This window comes from Pipistrellus kuhlii, unplaced genomic scaffold (assembly GCF_014108245.1).
Source record: "Pipistrellus kuhlii isolate mPipKuh1 unplaced genomic scaffold, mPipKuh1.p scaffold_m20_p_6, whole genome shotgun sequence".
Taxonomy (NCBI): domain Eukaryota; kingdom Metazoa; phylum Chordata; class Mammalia; order Chiroptera; family Vespertilionidae; genus Pipistrellus; species Pipistrellus kuhlii.
Genome location: NW_023425562.1, coordinates 7,824,106 through 7,843,293, shown reverse-complemented (window position 1 = coordinate 7,843,293; position 19,188 = coordinate 7,824,106). Strand labels below are relative to the sequence as shown.

Sequence of the window (19,188 nt, the reverse complement as noted above, 5' to 3'; positions counted from 1 at the left end):
GTACATGCCCTTGATCGGAATCGAACCTGAGACCCTGAGTCCGCAGGCCAACGCTCTATCCACTGAGCCAAACCGGTCAGGGCTAATCATCTTTTTTGATGTTATCACCAATATCTTTAGTGATTTCTTTTTTTTTTTTTTTTTTAATATATTTTATTGATATTTCACAGAGAGGAGGAAGGAAGAGAGTAGAGAGCTAGAAACGTCGATGAGAGAGAAACATCAACCAGCTGCCTTTTGCACACCCACTACCAGGGATGTGCCCGCAACCAATGTACATGCCCTTGACCGGAATCGAACCTGGGACCTTTCAGTCCACAGACCGACGCTCTACCACTGAGCCAAACCGGCTTCGGCTTTAGTGATTTCTTTGTGCAGTTATGATGAATAGTATATATTTATATTTATCAATAGTATATATTCCTAGAAGTGAAATATGCAGGGTCAAGGGATTTGTGTATTTACATTTTTTATAGATATTGTCAGGTTACTTTTTAAAATATGTGTTTTTTATTTTTTAAAGGGAGAGGAAGGAAGAGGAAGAGAGAGAAACATTGATCAGCTGCCTCCCTTACCCACCCCACTAGGAATTTAACGGCAACATTTTGGTGAACAGGAGGACAATCAACTGACTAAGCCTTACCGGCCAGGCTGCTGAATTACTTTTCTAAGACATTGCACTAATTTATATTTTAACTTCCAATATCTGAAGGTATCTATTGGTGGTACTCTTATCCATTCTCTTGCCAATTTTAGTTAGTGTCATATTTTCATTTTGATTCATCTAAAATGTTGAAAATGATGATTGTTTTTAATTGCTTGACATTTGTGTTTTCTTTGACCTTCCCATCACAGTACTTGCCCATTTTTTAAGAGGTTATTGATTGTGAGAACTCTGGAATGGAGGGGAAGAAATGAAAATATTTTAATTCAAAACACTGAAAATAAGCAAGAGCTGCTGAACCTGTAGGAAAGTTTGTCTTTCATAATTTGAAATTGAGGTTGCTGAGAGCAGTGTAATTTTAAAAGTGTTCCCCTTTTCAGCTATGCAAGGTGAAGTTAAGATTGAACACCAAGTTCTTGGTACAAATAATTAAAGACATAGGTCTAGGCCAAAATTTATTGACATAATAAATACCGAGCAAATTCTGAGTCAGCTGCTAGGCTTGATTTTCATAGATTGGTAATTGAGATTGACAGCTGTTGCTTTCCATGGAACTTTATTTAGTTGGAAATCACAAGATTACATAAAATAATTATTAAGTGCTTCATAGAAAATGTACGAAGTGTTACGAGAACACATCAGGGCTGCCTAATCTGTGTGTAGATGTAGAGGAACCCAGTTAGCGGATCGGAAGGCTGGGTAGGTGTTGAGGAATAGTAGTAGTAGTGGTGGTGGTGGGCATGAAGAGAGTAGTGTAGAGGACAGACCTGCTAGGTTCTGGGTTCACAATAATGAGTTAAAATGTTATCTGGAGAGCCATAGAAAATCTTAAAAGGGGTTAAAGCACAAGGGACGGATGGGCGACTAAGTCTGGGGCATCCTGGCAGCGATGCCGGAATACACCAGCTCTATCCATTTTCACCCACCTCAGCTTTAAGGAGCAGTGCTTGACTGAACTCTTTGTCCAATCTGGGACAGGTAAAGCCCTTTTAAAAACTAACTGTTGATTATGCACTCTCTGTGGCAAAGAATATTACTGAGTTAAAGTAGAGTGTGCCTTACAAGTCCCATCCATTTACCGAACATGTATTTTTGTTTCAAGATAATGGCTTTTCTGATTTCTTTCTATAAAACCTATAGTAATGCTCTTCAGGGTGTGTGTGTGTGTGTGTGTGTGTGTGTGTGTGTGTGTGTTCAAATTAAGAAAATATTTTTATTGATTTCAGAGAAGGGAGAGGGAGGGAGCTACAGAAACACCAATGATGAGAGAGAATCATTGATTGACTGCCTCCTTCACTCCCCTTACTGGGGATGGAGCCTGAAACCCAGGCATGTGCCCTGACTGATAATCCAACTGTGACCTGCTGGTCATAGGTTGGTGCTCAGTCACTGAGCCACGCCAGCCAAGTTGTTTATTCAATTTTTTTCTGCCTCAGTCCATGTAGAAAGCTTTCCCTGGAGAGAGGGTTCTGAAATTTATAGGTAGCACAATATAATTTTAGCTTTTTGTTGTATTCATCAAATCTGTGATTTTTAAATTTCAATCTCCATGGAAACATGGGTGATTAAGTTAGATTATGATATTCTGCATTATATCAAAATGAGTAGGCATATGGTCTGTACAGGTTAAGAAAATAATTAATGACCCTATTACTTTCTGATTATGAATAAACAAAACTAGATTATGAACTGATTGTGAATTAATGAAATTAGATGGCATTTCTAGAATCCTGATTAAATTTGTTTCATATTGTTTATTTAATATCCCAGATTCTGGTTTTTGATACCTTGTAATTGATTTTTCATTTGATTGTGCATTATTTTTAAAGATTGGATTTCATATAGTGCTTAATAGTATTAATAAAATTCTATACAGATAGAGTCACAGAAGTGCATTTTTGCACAGACATGAGGATTTCAGTGTATAAAAGTATTAGTTTGGGAATAGCGACAAGGCTAGTCATCAATGAAAAGTAGTTTGGTTGTCTTAGTAAAACAGCAATGAAACAGAAAGATTCCTAATTGACTACATAATTGATCTCCAGAAACCATAGAGTAGTTATCCTGATGAGTTGAAGAATAGTAACTTGATAAGTTTGGTTGTAGAATGAAAAACTAGGGTTTAACATGATAAATAATGGTCAAACAGATTAATTCAGGTGTTGAGAAAGTTTGTTCAAGTTAAGTGAGGATATTTTAAGTAGATTTTAAAATTTTTTTATTTTTCAGCCAAGCCAAACAGGAAGCTTACTTTTCTCTACCTAGCCAATGATGTCATTCAGAACAGCAAAAGGAAGGGGCCGGAGTTTACAAAAGATTTTGCACCAGTTATAGTGGAGGCTTTTAAGCATGTTTCAAGGTATGATCACTATTTTGGGTACTAGGTAATCTGTTTTAAATGCATATGTCCTTTTGCTAAACTTGCCTTAAGCTATTAAATTAAAAACCAAGGAATGTATTTTTTTGAAGTTTTTATTTGGAAAGATTTTTATAAATGGCATTTGTAAATGTGTTACATATTTCTGTGAAGGAAATTTTTTTTAAAACTGTTGCTAAAGTGGGCATTTAGAGTACTTGAATTACAGCTTTCTTTGAAGAGAAACTGCCATATTGGAATAAACATTGTTCAGAAGAATGACGGTGTTGAATTGAAAATTTGTGGCTTATAAAACTATCAATATTTCAGCTAATGTTTCTGGATAAACTTAGTATGTTTTCTCCTCATATTACTTATATTGATTTTAAGGTTTTCTAGTGTGTGGGTGGGTATATGTCATAATATTGTTAATTGCTTTGAAAATCTAGGATATTTAAAATAATCATCAACCTGCTGAAAAATTTTGCCTCAGAAAGATTCTGAGAGTAGGAGTCTCCTGGCTATGTCCTTTTAAAATGCTTATTTCCAAACATCATATGGATATACTTGGTCAATAACTGGGTAGCCATTATTGGGATAGACTATTAGATCAGTCTAAATTACATAGTTCAGTGGTGAATGATGATTTGTGTTGAATGAGTTAAGGATGAAAATATACTCACCCATATGCCTTTACAGATTTAGTCACATTGGATGCATTCTTTTAAAATTACAGAGTGATATACTGCTGTATGTTGTTTTCTTGAATAAATATTATTTATCTTTTAAATTAGATATTGTCTTTTATCATCTTTTTAGATGTTGGTATTTAAATCTTAGAATTCAGTCCTAGGTCCTCTTCTGGGGTCATATTCTTCCCTTGCCCTCTGCATGATTTCATGTACTGCATGTAACTATTGAATAGTTATTATCCACAGCCAAATAACTCACAATCTTATGTTCCAGCCCAGATATTTTTTCTTGTAGACTTGTATATCCAGCTGTTTATTGATTTTCTAGCTGTGTGCTTCCAAACAGCTCAAACTCACTGTGACTGACAGTGAACCCAGTGTGCCCTTGCTGTGTGCCATACATTGCTCCTCCTCTAGGTTTCACTCTGTGAGAAATCAGGTGTCATCTTTCATTCTCTGTGACTTATACCATGCTCTGTTCTCTCCTCCTCTCCTCCTATTCCATATACTGCATACAGTTCCCTCAGTTCTTTAGATTTCTCCCCATTCCGATTACCATATTGTCATTTCTGTACAAGTTCAGTAGCCTCCACTATTGTTTAATCCTTTTAGAAACTAGTCAGATTTGCAGAGCTGATCATAACACTCCCTTGCCTTGGAGTCATTCTCATTTGTCCTAGAGATCAGTTAAAATGTCCTGAGCAAGACTTAAGATGTGTCTTTATCTTTGACACATCTTATGTGGGTATCTCTCAGTTGGTCAGGGCACGTACAAGAGTCAACCAGTGGATACATAAATAAGTGGAACAACAAACTCATGTTTCTTTCTCTCCCTCCTTCCCTCTTCTCTGCCCTCCCCTCCCCTCCCCTCCCCTCTCCTCTCTCTTTCTCTCTCTCCTCCTCCTCCTCCCTTTCCCTCTCTTTCCCTCTTCCCATCTCTAAAAAATTAGTTAAAAAAAAAAGAAGAAAAAAAAAGATGTTGCTTCATGGCCCGGTCTACCTCTTTAGACTCCTCTCTTTCACTTCTTCCACACTCATACTCTGTAGTGTACAGTTTAAGCTAACCAAACCTCTTTTTATTTCTTTCTGCTTTAAGGCTTTTATATATTGTATTTCCCTAGAATTCAGTAAAATATTTATGGTCTGCCTACATGTACTAGGTCCAGAGGATACAATAATGAATAAGACAAAATTGTGTTCTAGTGGAGCTTACATTTCAGTGGATGACACAGATAATGACTAGATAGACAAGTGAATATATATTATAATGTCAAAGATAAGAAACATAAAGCAGGGAAGGAACTAGAGATATATGACGTTGCTCAGTTATATCATGAGGTAAAATATGACTATGTTAGGGAAGTGGCATTTCAATAGAGACTAAAGAAAAGGATGAAATGAGCATCATGTGACTTGAGGAGAGAAGGATTCTAAGTAGAGAGAACACTTGACAGAAACATTGACACAGGTGTGTGCTGGGCATTTTTGAGCATCAGCAGCTAGGGGATTTTTGTTGTTAATCCTCACCCAAGGATTTTTATTTTAAGCAATATATTTTTATTGATTTCAGAGCAGGAGGGAGAGGGAGAGAAACATCAGTGAGAGAGAATCATTGATCGGCTGTCTCTTGCACGCTCCCTACTGGGGATCAAGCCCACAACCTGGGCATGTGCCCTTGACCCAAATCAAACCCAGGATCTTCATTTTGCAGGCTGACACTCTATCCACTGAACCAAACTGGCTAGGTCCTGAGGATATTTTTCTCATTGATATTTAGAGAGAGTAGAAAGGAGGGGGAGAGACAGAGAGAGAAACATTAATGTGAGGAAGACATTAATGTGATTGGTTGCCTCCTGCATGTGCCCCAACTGGGTTTGGGAATCGAACCTGCAACTGAGGTAAATGCCCTTGACCTGAATCAAACCTTCAGCCCTTCAGTCCTCAGGCTGACGCTCTAACTACTGAGCAAACCAGCTAGGGAAAGCAAGGAGATTTGTAGGAGAAGATATTAGAGAATGTGGACTGAGAGGTAGACAGGAAGCAGAACATGTCCACCTGGTGGCCCAGGGTAAGGATTTTGAGTTTATTCTTGGTATGATTGACAGTAAGGAAAAGCAGTGTGATCTATTCACATTGGTAGAGAATAGTGAGAATAAAGTATGGGAGACCAATGAGAAGACTTAAATCCCCAGGACAGAGATAGTAGCGGCTCAGTCTACATTGGTAGTGGTGAAGGCGGAGGAAGTCCCTGGGAGTAAGTCTGTTTGCCGCTCCCATGTGTATCCAATCTTCAATCTCAAATATTACTTCCTCAGATATCATTCTTGATACCTCTAGAATTGGGCCAGGTCTCTGTTATGCCTCTCTTTAACACCTTGTTCTCTTTTGTGGCATTTATAAAAACAGCTGCCATAAATCTCCTATGTATTGCCTATGTCAAAAATAGTGCTTTGATTAAATATTTGTTGAATAAATTTCAAAATCACCCATTAGAAATCTTCCTTAGCCTCATGTTTAGCACCCGTTAGATTAGGGGCATCTTCTTTGTAAAACCCTAGTAGCTGGCATTAAAACATTTGCATTTTTCTTTGTTCTTTGTTTAATAATATGTCTATAAACTCTTTAAGGGAAGCAAAAGTATCTGTTTGGCTCACTGCACCCCTGAATTGCTGGTCACATAATGGTGCTCAGTAAGCAATTTGGAGCTCTTTTCAGGGAATGAGTGTCTGATTGTATTTAAAATTACTCTTATCTTTTCAGTAGCACTATACTTTTTACTGTTGTATTTTTTCTTTTTTTCTTTAGTGAAACTGATGAAAGTTGTAAGAGGCACCTTGGAAGAGTGCTTTCTATTTGGGAAGAAAGATCTGTTTATGAAAATGATGTATTAGAACAACTTAAACAAGCTCTGTGTAAGTATATAATCTTTTATCATGATCTCTTCATTAAAATGTATTTTTAAAACAATATCTTTTTATTGATTTCAGAGAAGGGAGGGGGAGAGAGAGAGAGAGAAACATCAATGATGAGAGAATCATTGATTGGCTGCTTCCTGCATGACCCATGCTGGGGATTGAGCCCGCAACCCTGCATGTGCTCTGACTGGGAATCGAACTGTGACCTGCTAGTTCATAGGTGGACGCTCAACCACTGAGCCACGCTGGTCTGGCAAAATGTAACCTTTCATTAAGCCTATTGAGTAGCTCAGCTGGTTAGAGCGTCATCCCGATATACCAACTTTGTGGGTACAATCCCTGGTACCCACAATGCTGTGGGCACAATCCACTGAATGCATAAGTAAGAGCATTGACAATAACAAAAATGTGTTCTTTCATTGAAACCTAAATTTTCTTTCAATCCAGATGGTGATAAGAAGCCTGGGAAGCGAACTTATGAACAGATAACAGTGGATGAAAATGAAAACTGTTCCGCTCTGGGATCTCCAGGTGAACCACCACAGGTAGAAGTTTTTCTCTGTTAAGGGAGTTAACTTCATGTGGCCACAACGCTTATTAATTTCAGTGTTTCACTTTTATAAATTGATTTTTATTATAGTTCTGGGCACAAGAAAAGCTACATGAATATCTTATATTTCTGATTAACATTTGTCATGTTTAATATAATACGTTGTGCAGTGTATATTAGGGCGATCATATATTGTATAGAAAGGATTTCTGATTGCTTAGTATGATGAGATCTGGTAAGGTACCTACTACTCAAAACAGTTACATTTTAAATAAATATTACATAAGACTATTTGTTGCATGACTGAAGTACACTGAGCATTTCATTTCTAGAGATAATACTGCCCCTTTTTAAGTATTTTTGCTTTTAAATATGTAAAAACCAGTCTTAGAAGAACGAGTTTTGTGTGGCTATACTAGGACTGTGTAGTTTCTTGATAAGATAAATTGGATTAGAATTGTTAACTTAATATTCCATGTTCTCCCAGGTTGATGTAGTATAGCATTCCTTACCTACTAGATGATTCCAGAAAGACATTTTTAACTTTTAATTATGTGGGCATTGAGTCTTAAAGCTTCCTCCTTCTATGTTTCAAACATATAGGAGGGACAGATAAAATTTAAAAGGAGAAAATGAAGACATAGCCATACTCTTAAAACAAGGTAAATATCATGGTGGGCTAGAAATGGTACAAAAACATAACTCTGTGTGAGCGAGGGCCTGATTTCTGCTGAGCTGTGATCTGGAAGCAGACATGGGTTGCCAAAAATTAATATCCTAGAGGGTATCAAGAAACACAGTGTTCTGTGGGAGTTTGAGGACTGGACCCAAACTCTGCATAAAACCAGAGGCTGGTAGAGTTCTTTTCTCATGACAGGCGCTTGAAAGAAAGGTACAGTTGGTTCCTTCATAGAACTATGGATTTATGTCAGTCAGTACTAAGGAGGCAGAAAGAATCCAACCAAGGTGCTCAACTAGGGCCTTGAGCCAAGCTACCTGTTGATGCAGTGACAGAAATGCTGAAGCCAATGTGGTCTCCAAAGGATGAGAGCTAAAAAAGTAATAAGAACATAACATTTGAACCAGACAAATACTAAGGTCTATATTTCTTTCCATTTGGTAATAAGGCAAAAAATCATTTTGTTAAAAGATTTATTATGAAGTCGTGAACAGTAATTTATCTGAATTCTAGCGAGTCTGACCCCTTCCTACAGTCCCTGATGAAAAAGTAACCTCAGTTGTACTTCTTAGAACTGTCTTTGAGTAACCATCTGCTGCTCTATTCTCTAGTATTTATATAAATATTGTTGCTTTTAGTTTTTTGTTGTTGTTTATTTTGTTGCTTTTCGTTTTATATTGACAACTTTCAGAGTAGTTATAATTAATCTGATAAAATGGTGACTGCTAGCTTTGTAGTCACCTTTTATTTATCTCATTCTTTGTAAGAATGACTAAAATTTTTCTTTGTAAGATCCAGCGAACTCATTTCATTCTCCTCTGTTAGAAAGTCCTAGGCTAGAGTTGTTCCAGACAACTTTGCTTTATTAACTGATCCTTGACTCAGGATCGGGAATTTAGAATTAACTCATGGGAATGTGAAGATGTGATGAGAATAAGTTGTAGTTAAAGCATGCATGTGTTGTCAAGACCAGGAAGCCAGGCTTCTTGGAACTCCAGAAAATTTTAGAACACTCTAAGACTGCTGAAAAAATTACACACACCACCAGGGGTGGGCAAAAGTAGATTTACAGTTGTTCATATGGGAAATAATACACTAATTAATAAATAATAATACAAGAATAAACAGAACAAACTGTGTTTGCCATACTCAGAACTGTAAACCTACTTTGGATCATCCTGTGTGTGTGTGAATTGGGGCACCATGAGAAACAAGCTTCCTGGTAATTGTCATTGCTCTTAAGTTCACTTTCATTGAAGGGATATACCGTATTTTTCGGACCATAAGACGCACTTTTTTACCCCCAGAAGTGGGGGGGGGGGGGGGGGGAGTCCCTGTGTCTTATGGTCCAAATATAGCCTACACATATACTTTTTAAAAAAAGTTTTTTTACTTGCCCAGCTCTGTGTGGTCTCTGTGTGCTTGCCCGGCTCTAAAATGGTTCTAAATGCTGCTGTTTACTTTACAGGGTTGATTACATGTGTTTATGACTGTGATGTTGGGTTTTAATGCACATAAAATATTTTAGGACACTATTTGTTTCAGAATCTTTTTTTCTTCATTTCCCTTCTCTAAAAACTGGTGCGTCTTATGGTCCGGTGCGTCTTATGGTCCGAAAAATACGGTAACTTATAGTGAAAAATTTTTTTAATATTGGGATTTGAAACTTAGTAATGAATTAAACGTACTTATTTCTTATTGGATTCCATTCATTCTTATGCTGTTAGTCATTTGCTGTGTATAGATGCCAGTGATAGCTTTTTTTTGTAAGTGAATAACAAAGAAAACTCAGTATTCTATCTGTCGGTGTCATCTTAATATATACACAGAATTGGCAACTTTCTGTATTTTTCAATACGAGTATAATTAGTGCCCCATGATCTATTAATAGTTTTAGAGATTAAGAAAAGAAAGGAGGTAGGATGGGATGAAGACTAGTAAAAAGAAAACGTAGTAATTTTTATTTGGAATCACTGTATAGATATTATGAATTGTCAAATCAGCAAAGATTTCACTTCCTTCCTAATTATAACTTGCATATGAAACAATGCAACTAAAATTTCTAATAAAATAATTACTGGTTAAGCATTATGTAAGTACTAGTCAGATACGTGGAACTTCGTAATATTTTAATAATCTTCTTAACAAACTACAGAATAATTGAAGGCACCGTATTTAAGCATATTTCAAAACTACATTTTTCCTATGCTTTAATTGTATCATTTAGAAATGGAGTGGGGGAGACTCTTCTGTGTTGTGATAGGTGATTTGTAGATCCTTCCCCCAATGTATACTTTCATAATGCAAAATTCTGTTCAAGGATAATGATAATATAATGATTATATCATATATAAAACTTGTTTTGTCCAGGTTTAAGTTATAGTCTCCTTCCCTTTTACCATTGTGTGTGTTTGATATATAAATCAACCACATCAATTTAATAGATAATTCTTTTTACACTATCTGTCTCTGCCACTGGAGTATGAGTTCCTCATGGCCAAGGGCCACATCTCAGTTATATGTTTCCAATTTATATATTTCCAGTACCGAGTGTAGCTTTTTTTTTTTTTTCCTTAATATACAAAAGAAATGGAGCTGAAACTGGTTTGGCTCAGTGATAGAGCGTCGGTCTGCGGACTGAAAGGTCCCAGGTTCGATTCCCGTCAAGGGCATGTACCTGGGTTGCGGGCACATCCCCAGTACGGGGTGTGCAAGAGGCAGCTGGTCGATGTTTCTCTCTCATCGACGTTTTCTGGCTCTCTCCTTTACTCTCTGTGAAAAATCAGTAAAATATATTAAAAGAAAAAAGAAAGAAATGGAATGTCTTCTAGAGCAATTGATACTTCAAACTTTGAATTAGTAAGTAGCTCATAAGGATTAATAAATGTGAGATAAAAATTTCAAAACTATGAAATAAATTTTCTATTTGTTTAAGCTTCCTTTATTTTTGTTCTAAAGTTGAATAACTTTTTAGACTCTAGATCTCGTTAGAGCGTTACAAGATTTAGAAAATGCTGCTACAGGTGATGCAGCAGTTCATCAGAGGATAGCTTCTTTGCCTGTTGAAGTCCAAGAAGTATCCCTACTAGATAAAATAACAGGTAAGATGTCATAAATGTGATCTGAATTTTGGAGGGGGTTTGGGTGAGTGGTGGCATTGTTTTTTTGTTTGTTTTGTTTTGTGTGCGTGCTTTGGCAGTAATTTTATTCTGTGCTTTTCTTAGATAAAGAATCTGGAGAAAGGCTTTCTAAAATGGTAGAGGATGCTTGTATGTTGCTGGCAGATTACAATGGCAGATTGGCGGCTGAAATAGATGATAGGAAACAACTTACTCGAATGTTAGCAGATTTCCTTCGTTGTCAAAAGGAAGCCCTTGCAGAGAAAGAGCATAAGTTGGAAGTGCGTAACCTTTTCCTTCTTTAATGTTTATTTCATTAATTTCTTTTTTTTTTTTTTGGTAGTAATTTATATCTTGATGTTCCTGTACATTTTTTTTTTTAATAGACCTTTTTTAGACAGTGGCCCAGGTAAGTTATTACTTGCATTAATTGGTTTCTTTCTATTTGGATCAAATCCACCTGCCTAAGTAAATTTAGAGATTTGAATTAGCAGAATTGGTTGCATTTAAAACTTACTCATTTGAGATTCTAGTTATAGTAATTTACCTTATGAGTTAAAATCCTTATTTTCAAGAATAAAAATAATGGGGACATAGCAATTATTATGCAGTCTGGTGTCAAATACAGTAAATTATGTTTGGAAATATTTAATTCTTGTTCTGAATACATGAAATCTTTTGAGTATACAAAAGATTTAAATAAAAAGACTTTGGGGCATAGAATTTGTTGGGGTATGCTTGTTCCCAGTCTCTATTCCTGAGCAATTCATCAGTTTTGCTCAGGAAAGTAATCTTTAAGTTATGCCTTTGTTTTATCCCTGATCCTGATTCTTAACATATTCCCACCTAGCTCATACATACCCTTTAAATTGAGAATTGACACTATTGATGAGAAATTTGGAGGTGTAGCAGTAAAAAAAAAAAAAAAAGAAGCAGCAGCACTCTTCATATTTCCTTTGAGCAGAGTAGCAATTGTCAGAAGTGGATGAGCCAGATTTGGTTTTGTTTAAAAGAATCTTTCATTTTACTAGTTCTTGTTTAAATTGTATACTGCTCTAGTAATTTTTTATTCTATTAATACATAAGAGACTTTCTAATTTATCTGGATCCCTTTATTTAGAGATTGCTCTCTGCTAATTTGTAGTAAGTTATGATATCATTTCTATTAAATTGCTTTCCTTTATTAGTGTTTAGTTGTCCTCTCCTCCTCTCAGGGTCAAGACCATATAATTCAAGCATTTCATAGTGTTTAGTTCTTGTTTCAGCAAACTCTGTGCCATAGATGGTGCCATTTCTACCCCTGAGAGCATCTGCCTGATGAAGTACCAGAAGTAGAGCTCTTATCCCCCTATATCTGGGCTCTTCATTTAGCATTACCCCTTTTCAATTTGTTTCTCCTCTGCTCACATTCAGGGTGGGCAAAACTAGGTTTACAGTTGTGAGTATAAGAAACACAGTTTATCCTTTCCTTTTTAAATTGAATTTATTGTGATGACATGTAATAAGATTATATAGGTTTCAAGTGTAGTTCTAGAACACATCATCTGTATGTTGTATTGTGTTCACTACCCCAGTCAAGTCTCCTTCCTTCACCATTTACCCCCCCTTCACCCTTTTTTACCTCCCCTATAGTAATTACCCTCTGGTAATTGCCATGCTGTTGTCTACCCAGAGTTTATTCTTATATTATTATTTATTCTTGTGTTATTTTCCATATGAATATCCTTAAACCTACCTTTGCCCCACCTGTATATGCTCTTAGAACATAGTTGTTGACAACATGCTCTTTCTGCCTTTAAAGAAGTTGCCTAGTTCTCCATAGAAAGTAAAAGAATTTGTTTAAAAGATAATTTTGATAGTTAACTTACTAGTTTTTGATCTTGTAATGGAACTTCAGTCTTAAACATATTATTACTTCTTTTATTAGCAGAACTAAGGGTAAGTAAGGTCATACAGTTTTTGTCTTTAGCCTTTTGGTATGGTTTCTTTAACTTCTGTTGAGCTTTTGTTGCAGGTATTGGACATGGCGTATCTTCTAACGGTGTCATCATCATTAGCATATTCTTCCTGCTAAAAATAAATATAAAACTCCAAAGCCTGTATTGTCTCATGTTTTTAAAAATTGAGAATACTGAAACTGTTATTCTACTTTATATTGCTTTCTCACTTAAGTCGATTATTTTTCACTGGTTAGGAAAATAGAATTTATGTTTTAAATGTAAATGTAGAAATTAGAACAGATTCTACACTCCTACTCCCACCCCCTATTATATGATGAGGTTGTGATGAGGTTGATGCTAATAACAATAACACTATGTATATCAGGTACTATTCTAAGCACTTCACATATGTCAACTCATTTAATCCTATATATCAGGAAGTATTATCATCCCCATTTTACAGGTAAGAAAACTTAGGCACAGGGACATTAACTAACTTGCCTAGGTCACAGAGAAGTAGTGAATTATTTAGAGCCAGAGAATCAGTTTCCAGAAAGACATATTTGCTCTTAATTTTTACTTAAAGAAATGTAAGATTAAAACAAAACCTAAGTCCCATCTCTGCAGCTGTTCCTGCTTCCTCCCTCAGAGTTAATCGCTGTCTTGAAATAGTCTTCTAGGAGCTTTTTTTGGGAGTTGTTTTTCAGCATGAAAATTTTCTATTATAAAGAAATGACCTAAATGATTTTAAACATTTTTTATATGTAAAGAAATATTTAAGTTTCTAATGAACTAGGATATTATTACACAGAAATTTTTTCTAAATTGTTATTTATTTTAAAATATATTTTTATTGATTTCAAAGAGGGAGAGGGAGAGATAGAAACATCGATGATGAGAGAGAATCATCGATTGGCTGCCTGTTGCGCGCCCCCCACTGGGCATCGAGCTCGCAACTTGGGCATATGCCCTGACCTGGAATCAAACCTGTGACCTCTTGGTTCCTGGGTCAATGCTCAACTGCTGAGCTACACTGGTCTGGGCTAAATTGTTATTTATAACTAAGTGATTCCTTTGCCATAAGATAGAAAAATATTGAGATATTTGGACATTTTTTGTATTAAGTAGGTGGCATCACTTTAAAGTTGAGACTAAGAAAGAGGTCACGATTTATAATTCCAAATCAGCTGTGACATCAAATAGTTTTAAATTCTCATTCGTTTTTGAACAACAGCCGTGATTAACCAGGCATTGATGTGTCATTAAATGCTCTTTTACTTTAATAAGACATAAATTTAAAAGTTCAGGAGTTATATCATATTTTGTAAGGAGGCTATTATTAAAGTAGTAGAGGCCTGGTGCAGGAAATTCGTGCAAGAGTAGGCACACATTTGCTTACAACTTCATTTGAATTAGGACTGCCTCTGATACCCATGGCTCACAGTTCAATGATTTGTTGATAGCTAACCATTGCACAGAGAATGGGATTGATATGGGACTCGTAGTACTTTCATTGTCTTTTTTCTCTGCTTAAAAACTTCTGCTTATGCATTTAGATTCCTCTAAGTTAAGTGCATCAATGTGGTCAGAACTAGACTTGGCATCACTTCATGGGAGGAAGCCCTGGTCGTGTAGCTATTAGCACAGTGACAAAGCTGGTGTGAATAATGTTAAGCTGCACTAGATGTTCATGGGATGCTGGCTCAACCACAGCGGGATTTCTGTTCAGTTCTGGATTTCACATTAGTAAAAGGAATTAACTTACACCGTAGTGTGTCCAGAGGCAAGGACCAAGATGGAAAAAAGAAATGGAAATAATATCTCAAGACTATCAGCTCAGGCTTCTGGATAGACATGAATTATGTTAGGGCAAAAAGAACAGTGGATGTATTATATGTGACAAAGACCATTCTGTCAGAACTGCTTAATGCGAAAGGACTGTTTAATAAAGGAGCTTCAGCCTCTGCCATGTATACCTACAGCATACCCTAAACACAGTCCAATAAAGTAACACAATCCTCATAGAATAACATAAAACTCACCAACAAGGCCAATTTACCTCAGTTCCCTATTACTCTTTCTCAGCTTTTGGAAAAATTACAGCACATGCCAAAAGGCAAGTCACACTGCAGATTTTTTATTTTTTATTTTTATTTTTAGGAAACAGACTCATATATGATACAAATTTTGGGATTACCAGACCAGGAATCTAAAATAACTGATTATTAATATGTTAACTATTTGAAAAGTAGACACTGTATGAAAACATTTTTAAAAAAAAATATATTTTATTGATTTTTATACAGAGAGAAAGGGAGAGAGATAGAGAGTTAGGAACATCGATGAAAGAGAGTCATCGATCAGCTGCCTGTTGCACACCCCCTACTGGGGATATGCCCGCAACCAAGGTACATGCCCTTGACCGGAATCAAACCCGGGACCCTTCAGTCCCCAAGCCGACGCTCTATCCATTGAGCCAAACCGGTCCTGGCTGCTGTATGAAAACATTTTAGAGAGATAGAAATGGTCAAGGAAAATCAAGTGCTAGAAATTAAAAAAACACTGACAGATGAAGAGTACCTTTAATGGTCACTTCAATGTACTGGACACTGGTAAGAAAAAAACTGAGCTTGATGGTAGATCAATAGAAACTTCCCAAACTGAAATGCAAAAATGAACAACCAAAGAGCCCAGAATATTCAAGAATTGTGGGACAATTTGGAAAGGTGTAACACATGTACTTGGAATAGCAGGAGAACAAATGAAGCAGAAGAAACATTTGAAGTCATGCCAAGTATTCCAAAATTAATGACAGACATCAAACCACTCTTCAGGAAACAACAAACTCCAAGCAGGACATATTGTACTCAACTGCAGTAAACTAAAGACAGGGAAAACCTTGAAAGAAGCCAGAAGGATGAGAATTACAGTGTGTTTAGAACCATGCAAGCAAGAAGAGGGGGGGTGAAAAGTGTTGAATGAAAACAGACCTAGCGTTGTATAACAAAAAAAAGTGAAGATGAGTTTGCTGCTATTGGCGGTGGTCAAGAAAAGGTTCAAGGACAACATTGGGTCTGATGTTTGCCATTATAAATGGTTCTGGGAGATGGTATTACGTATTTCAGTGATTTTGAGGAATTTTACAAACCAGATTCCACTCTTGAAACTGTTCTGTAAATGAGCATATTGAGGGTTGGAGCAGGAATATAGCAGACACTTTTGCCTCAAAAAAGCCTATGACCTCTAATTTATGGCCTATTAAAACCTTGCTGAATATATTCCATGAGACACCCAATTTGGGAAACACCAGATTAGCTGACCTTTATGACCCTGAGGTCATGTGATTCTTTAGTAACTAGATAATGTATGCTAAGGGAATGAGGTTAAAAAGTCACACAGAAAGTGAAAATGTTAATATAGCATGAGTAAGTCTAGTTCCTCACTTAAATATCAGCAAGAATGGGAACATGAATGTGATTGTTGCAGATCCCATCTAGGATATCACATTACATTTATTTGTCATGTCTCCTTGGACTCGTGGCTGTGGCATGACTTTCCCGATGCCTGATGTCCTTGATAGTTTTGGGGAATATTAAGGATTTTTGTTGTATGGCCCTCAATTTAGATTTGTCTGATATGGACTAGAGTTATGTGTTGGGAAGACCACAGAGATAAAGTGCTATTTTCATCACATTTTATCAAGAGTACATTCAGTCAACATCACCAGTATTGATGTGCCCTTGATTGGCTGGGATAGTGTTTGTCAACTTCACTTCCTTTTCCCCCTTTTCATATCTGGGAATAAGTTTCCATGTGCAGCTGACACATAAGGTGTGGGAATCCATTAAACTTTTCAGATATGTAATACTTTATTTTTTTATTTTTTAAAATATATTTTATTGACTTTTTTACAAAGAGGGAGAAGGATAGAGAGTTAGAAACGTCGATGAGAGAGAATCATTGATCAACTGCCTCTTGCACACCTGGGATGTGCTTGCAACCAAGATACATGCCCTTGACCGGAATCAAACACGGGACCTTTCAGTCTGCAGGCCGATGCTCTGTCCATTGAGTCAAACCGATTTCAGCAAAATATGTAATACTTTAAGTGAACCTTTTTCAAATATCAAATTTCAATCCATTTTTTAAATTGAATTCTAAGAATTTGGAGAGCAGATAGTCTAAGTTGGTTAAGGTATCACAGCTGAGTTCCTCAGAGAATGGGTATAAATACCCGTGTTCTCAAAGGGTTGGGTTATTGCCACATCACCCAAAGCATCTGTTGCTAAAGGTGGTGTTTTCCTAAGATAAAAAGTTCAAAATTTTCCAAATAGATGCTCACTACTTTTTTTTTTTTTTTTTTTTGGTCTAATTCACATTTTCTACCTTTTTTTCATTTCTTCCTGACACTGGGAACATTCCTGCATTCTGCTATTAGCCTAATTCTCTTCCATATTGGAATCATGGGATGTGTGAAACGATAATTCAGAAAACCACGTTTCATGTAAATGCATTTTTCTTGAAACAAAATACAAAATTTGACAATCGTGGTTGACGGTGGATGTACAGAAGATAAGGGTGAGGCAAAATGGTTGAAAACCATGGAAAAACATTGCCATGTATGCACTCAAAAGCCTAATTGGCTCACAACTCAAGGTTTTATTTTTTTAAATTATACTCATTTCTTTATCAAAAACATCTTTTAGAGGCAAAGTGGGGGAGAGAGAGAAATACCAATGGTGAGAGAGAATCATTGATCGGATGCCTCCTGCATACCCCACATCGGTGATTGAGCTGGTAACCTGTGCATGTGCCCTGGCTGGGAAATGAACCATGACCTGATTCATAGGTTGAGGCCCAACCACTGAGCCATACTAACTGGGCCATCTCAAGGTTTTAAATCGACTACTTGCTCATGATAAAGCCCAAATCTTCATTTCTATCCCAGAATGCTAGAATTGCGTTTCCAAAATGCTGCCAACGTCCCAAGGACAACTTCATGCTGGAACCAGCTGTTCCCAAAGGAGTTTCTGCCTGTCTTTTGCTCTGACATTTTAGCACCTGGATCCAGCCACTTATGGAGCCTGAACCCTTATTCACATTGTAACCACATCCAAGTCCTGCTGAGCTTTCTCACTGTACAGTGTGTGTCTTTTGAATGAAGTTAATGTACACATAGTATGGTTTGCGAAGCTCTGTTACTCTTGGCTTGGTTTAGACCCTAAATCTTTGCTTTCATAGACGATGAAGTAAACCGGCTGGGTTTCTTCCTCAGTTATATTCTATATCACCACAAATCCTCTCACAACTGCAATATGACCGTGTGTGGTAAGGAAATTCACATGGCACCGTGCACTATAGTAATAGTAAATTGCCATGTATATATTATACCCTTTATTCTCTGCCCTTTTGTGTTGTTCCATTGAACTGAGTGTTTTTACCTCTCCTCACTTCTCAACCCCTTCCCTGAACTCTTTAGTGGGGGGATGCCCTCCACGTTGTATGTCATTGGAATTAGTTTTTGCCTCTGATGGAATCCATCATACTTCGTTTTGCTTACCCGTTACACTGTGCTTTTCTGTATGAGGATTGTGTTTCATCTTTGTGTCTCCAGCACAGTGATGGGCACATACTCTGATAGATGTTCAAATGTTTGCTGACTGAAGTGTGGTCAGTTGAGACCTTTGAGTTCAGATCAAATGACCAGGCTATGCTTGAGAATTTTAAATAATATGCAGTAATGGCCAAAAGCACAGTAGAAGACTCAAACTGACATCCAAAATGTTGGTTGTAAAGAGTTATAAACCATGTGCTTATTTTCTATAGACTTGCTTTTGACCTTCTTGCCCATCACACATGGTATTCACCTTAATACTTGCATTAACAGAAATCAAATTGGTCTTCCCAGGAAGTCAGATTAAATTTGGGTGGAAAGTATTTCTGTTGTTTGAGCTTGGTACCTACTGCCTCTGGAAAGACCAGCTCACCTTTTCCTTTATCCACGTGAGTTTTATTAAAAGTGAATTTCTTAGTAAAGTAGCAGAACTTGGAATCCATTTTCCCATTTAAAACAATACTATCAGTGGAACTTACTTTCTCAGACTAACAAAGCCTCCCCCACTTTCACAGTTTGATTGAGATGTAATTCACATACCATGTAACTTACCCATTTAAAGTATAGTTTTTTAGTACATTAACAGGATCACTGCAATATATAATTTTACAACATTTTCGTCCTAAAGGGAACTTCTTACCTATTTTCTCACCAGCCCA

The 19,188-nt window shown here is 36.7% G+C and overlaps 1 protein-coding gene across 2 annotated transcripts in view; it reads left to right on the top strand.

Moving 5' to 3' along the window:
- RPRD1A (regulation of nuclear pre-mRNA domain containing 1A) overlaps positions 1–19,188 on the top strand; it is a 35,187-nt gene that overhangs the window by 10,865 nt on the left and 5,134 nt on the right. The window contains exons 2-7 of one of the 2 annotated variants that reach the window (XM_036418028.2): positions 2,894–3,023; positions 6,518–6,624; positions 7,075–7,172; positions 10,831–10,957; positions 11,081–11,256; positions 12,990–13,070. In XM_036418028.2, the coding sequence (XP_036273921.1) occupies positions 2,894–3,023; positions 6,518–6,624; positions 7,075–7,172; positions 10,831–10,957; positions 11,081–11,256; positions 12,990–13,049 (698 nt within the window). In that variant the 3' untranslated portion in view covers positions 13,050–13,070. Of the gene's footprint in view, positions 1–2,893; positions 3,024–6,517; positions 6,625–7,074; positions 7,173–10,830; positions 10,958–11,080; positions 11,257–12,989; positions 13,071–19,188 lie in introns of those variants that run through there. The other variant, XM_036418027.2, reaches the window with a different exon arrangement.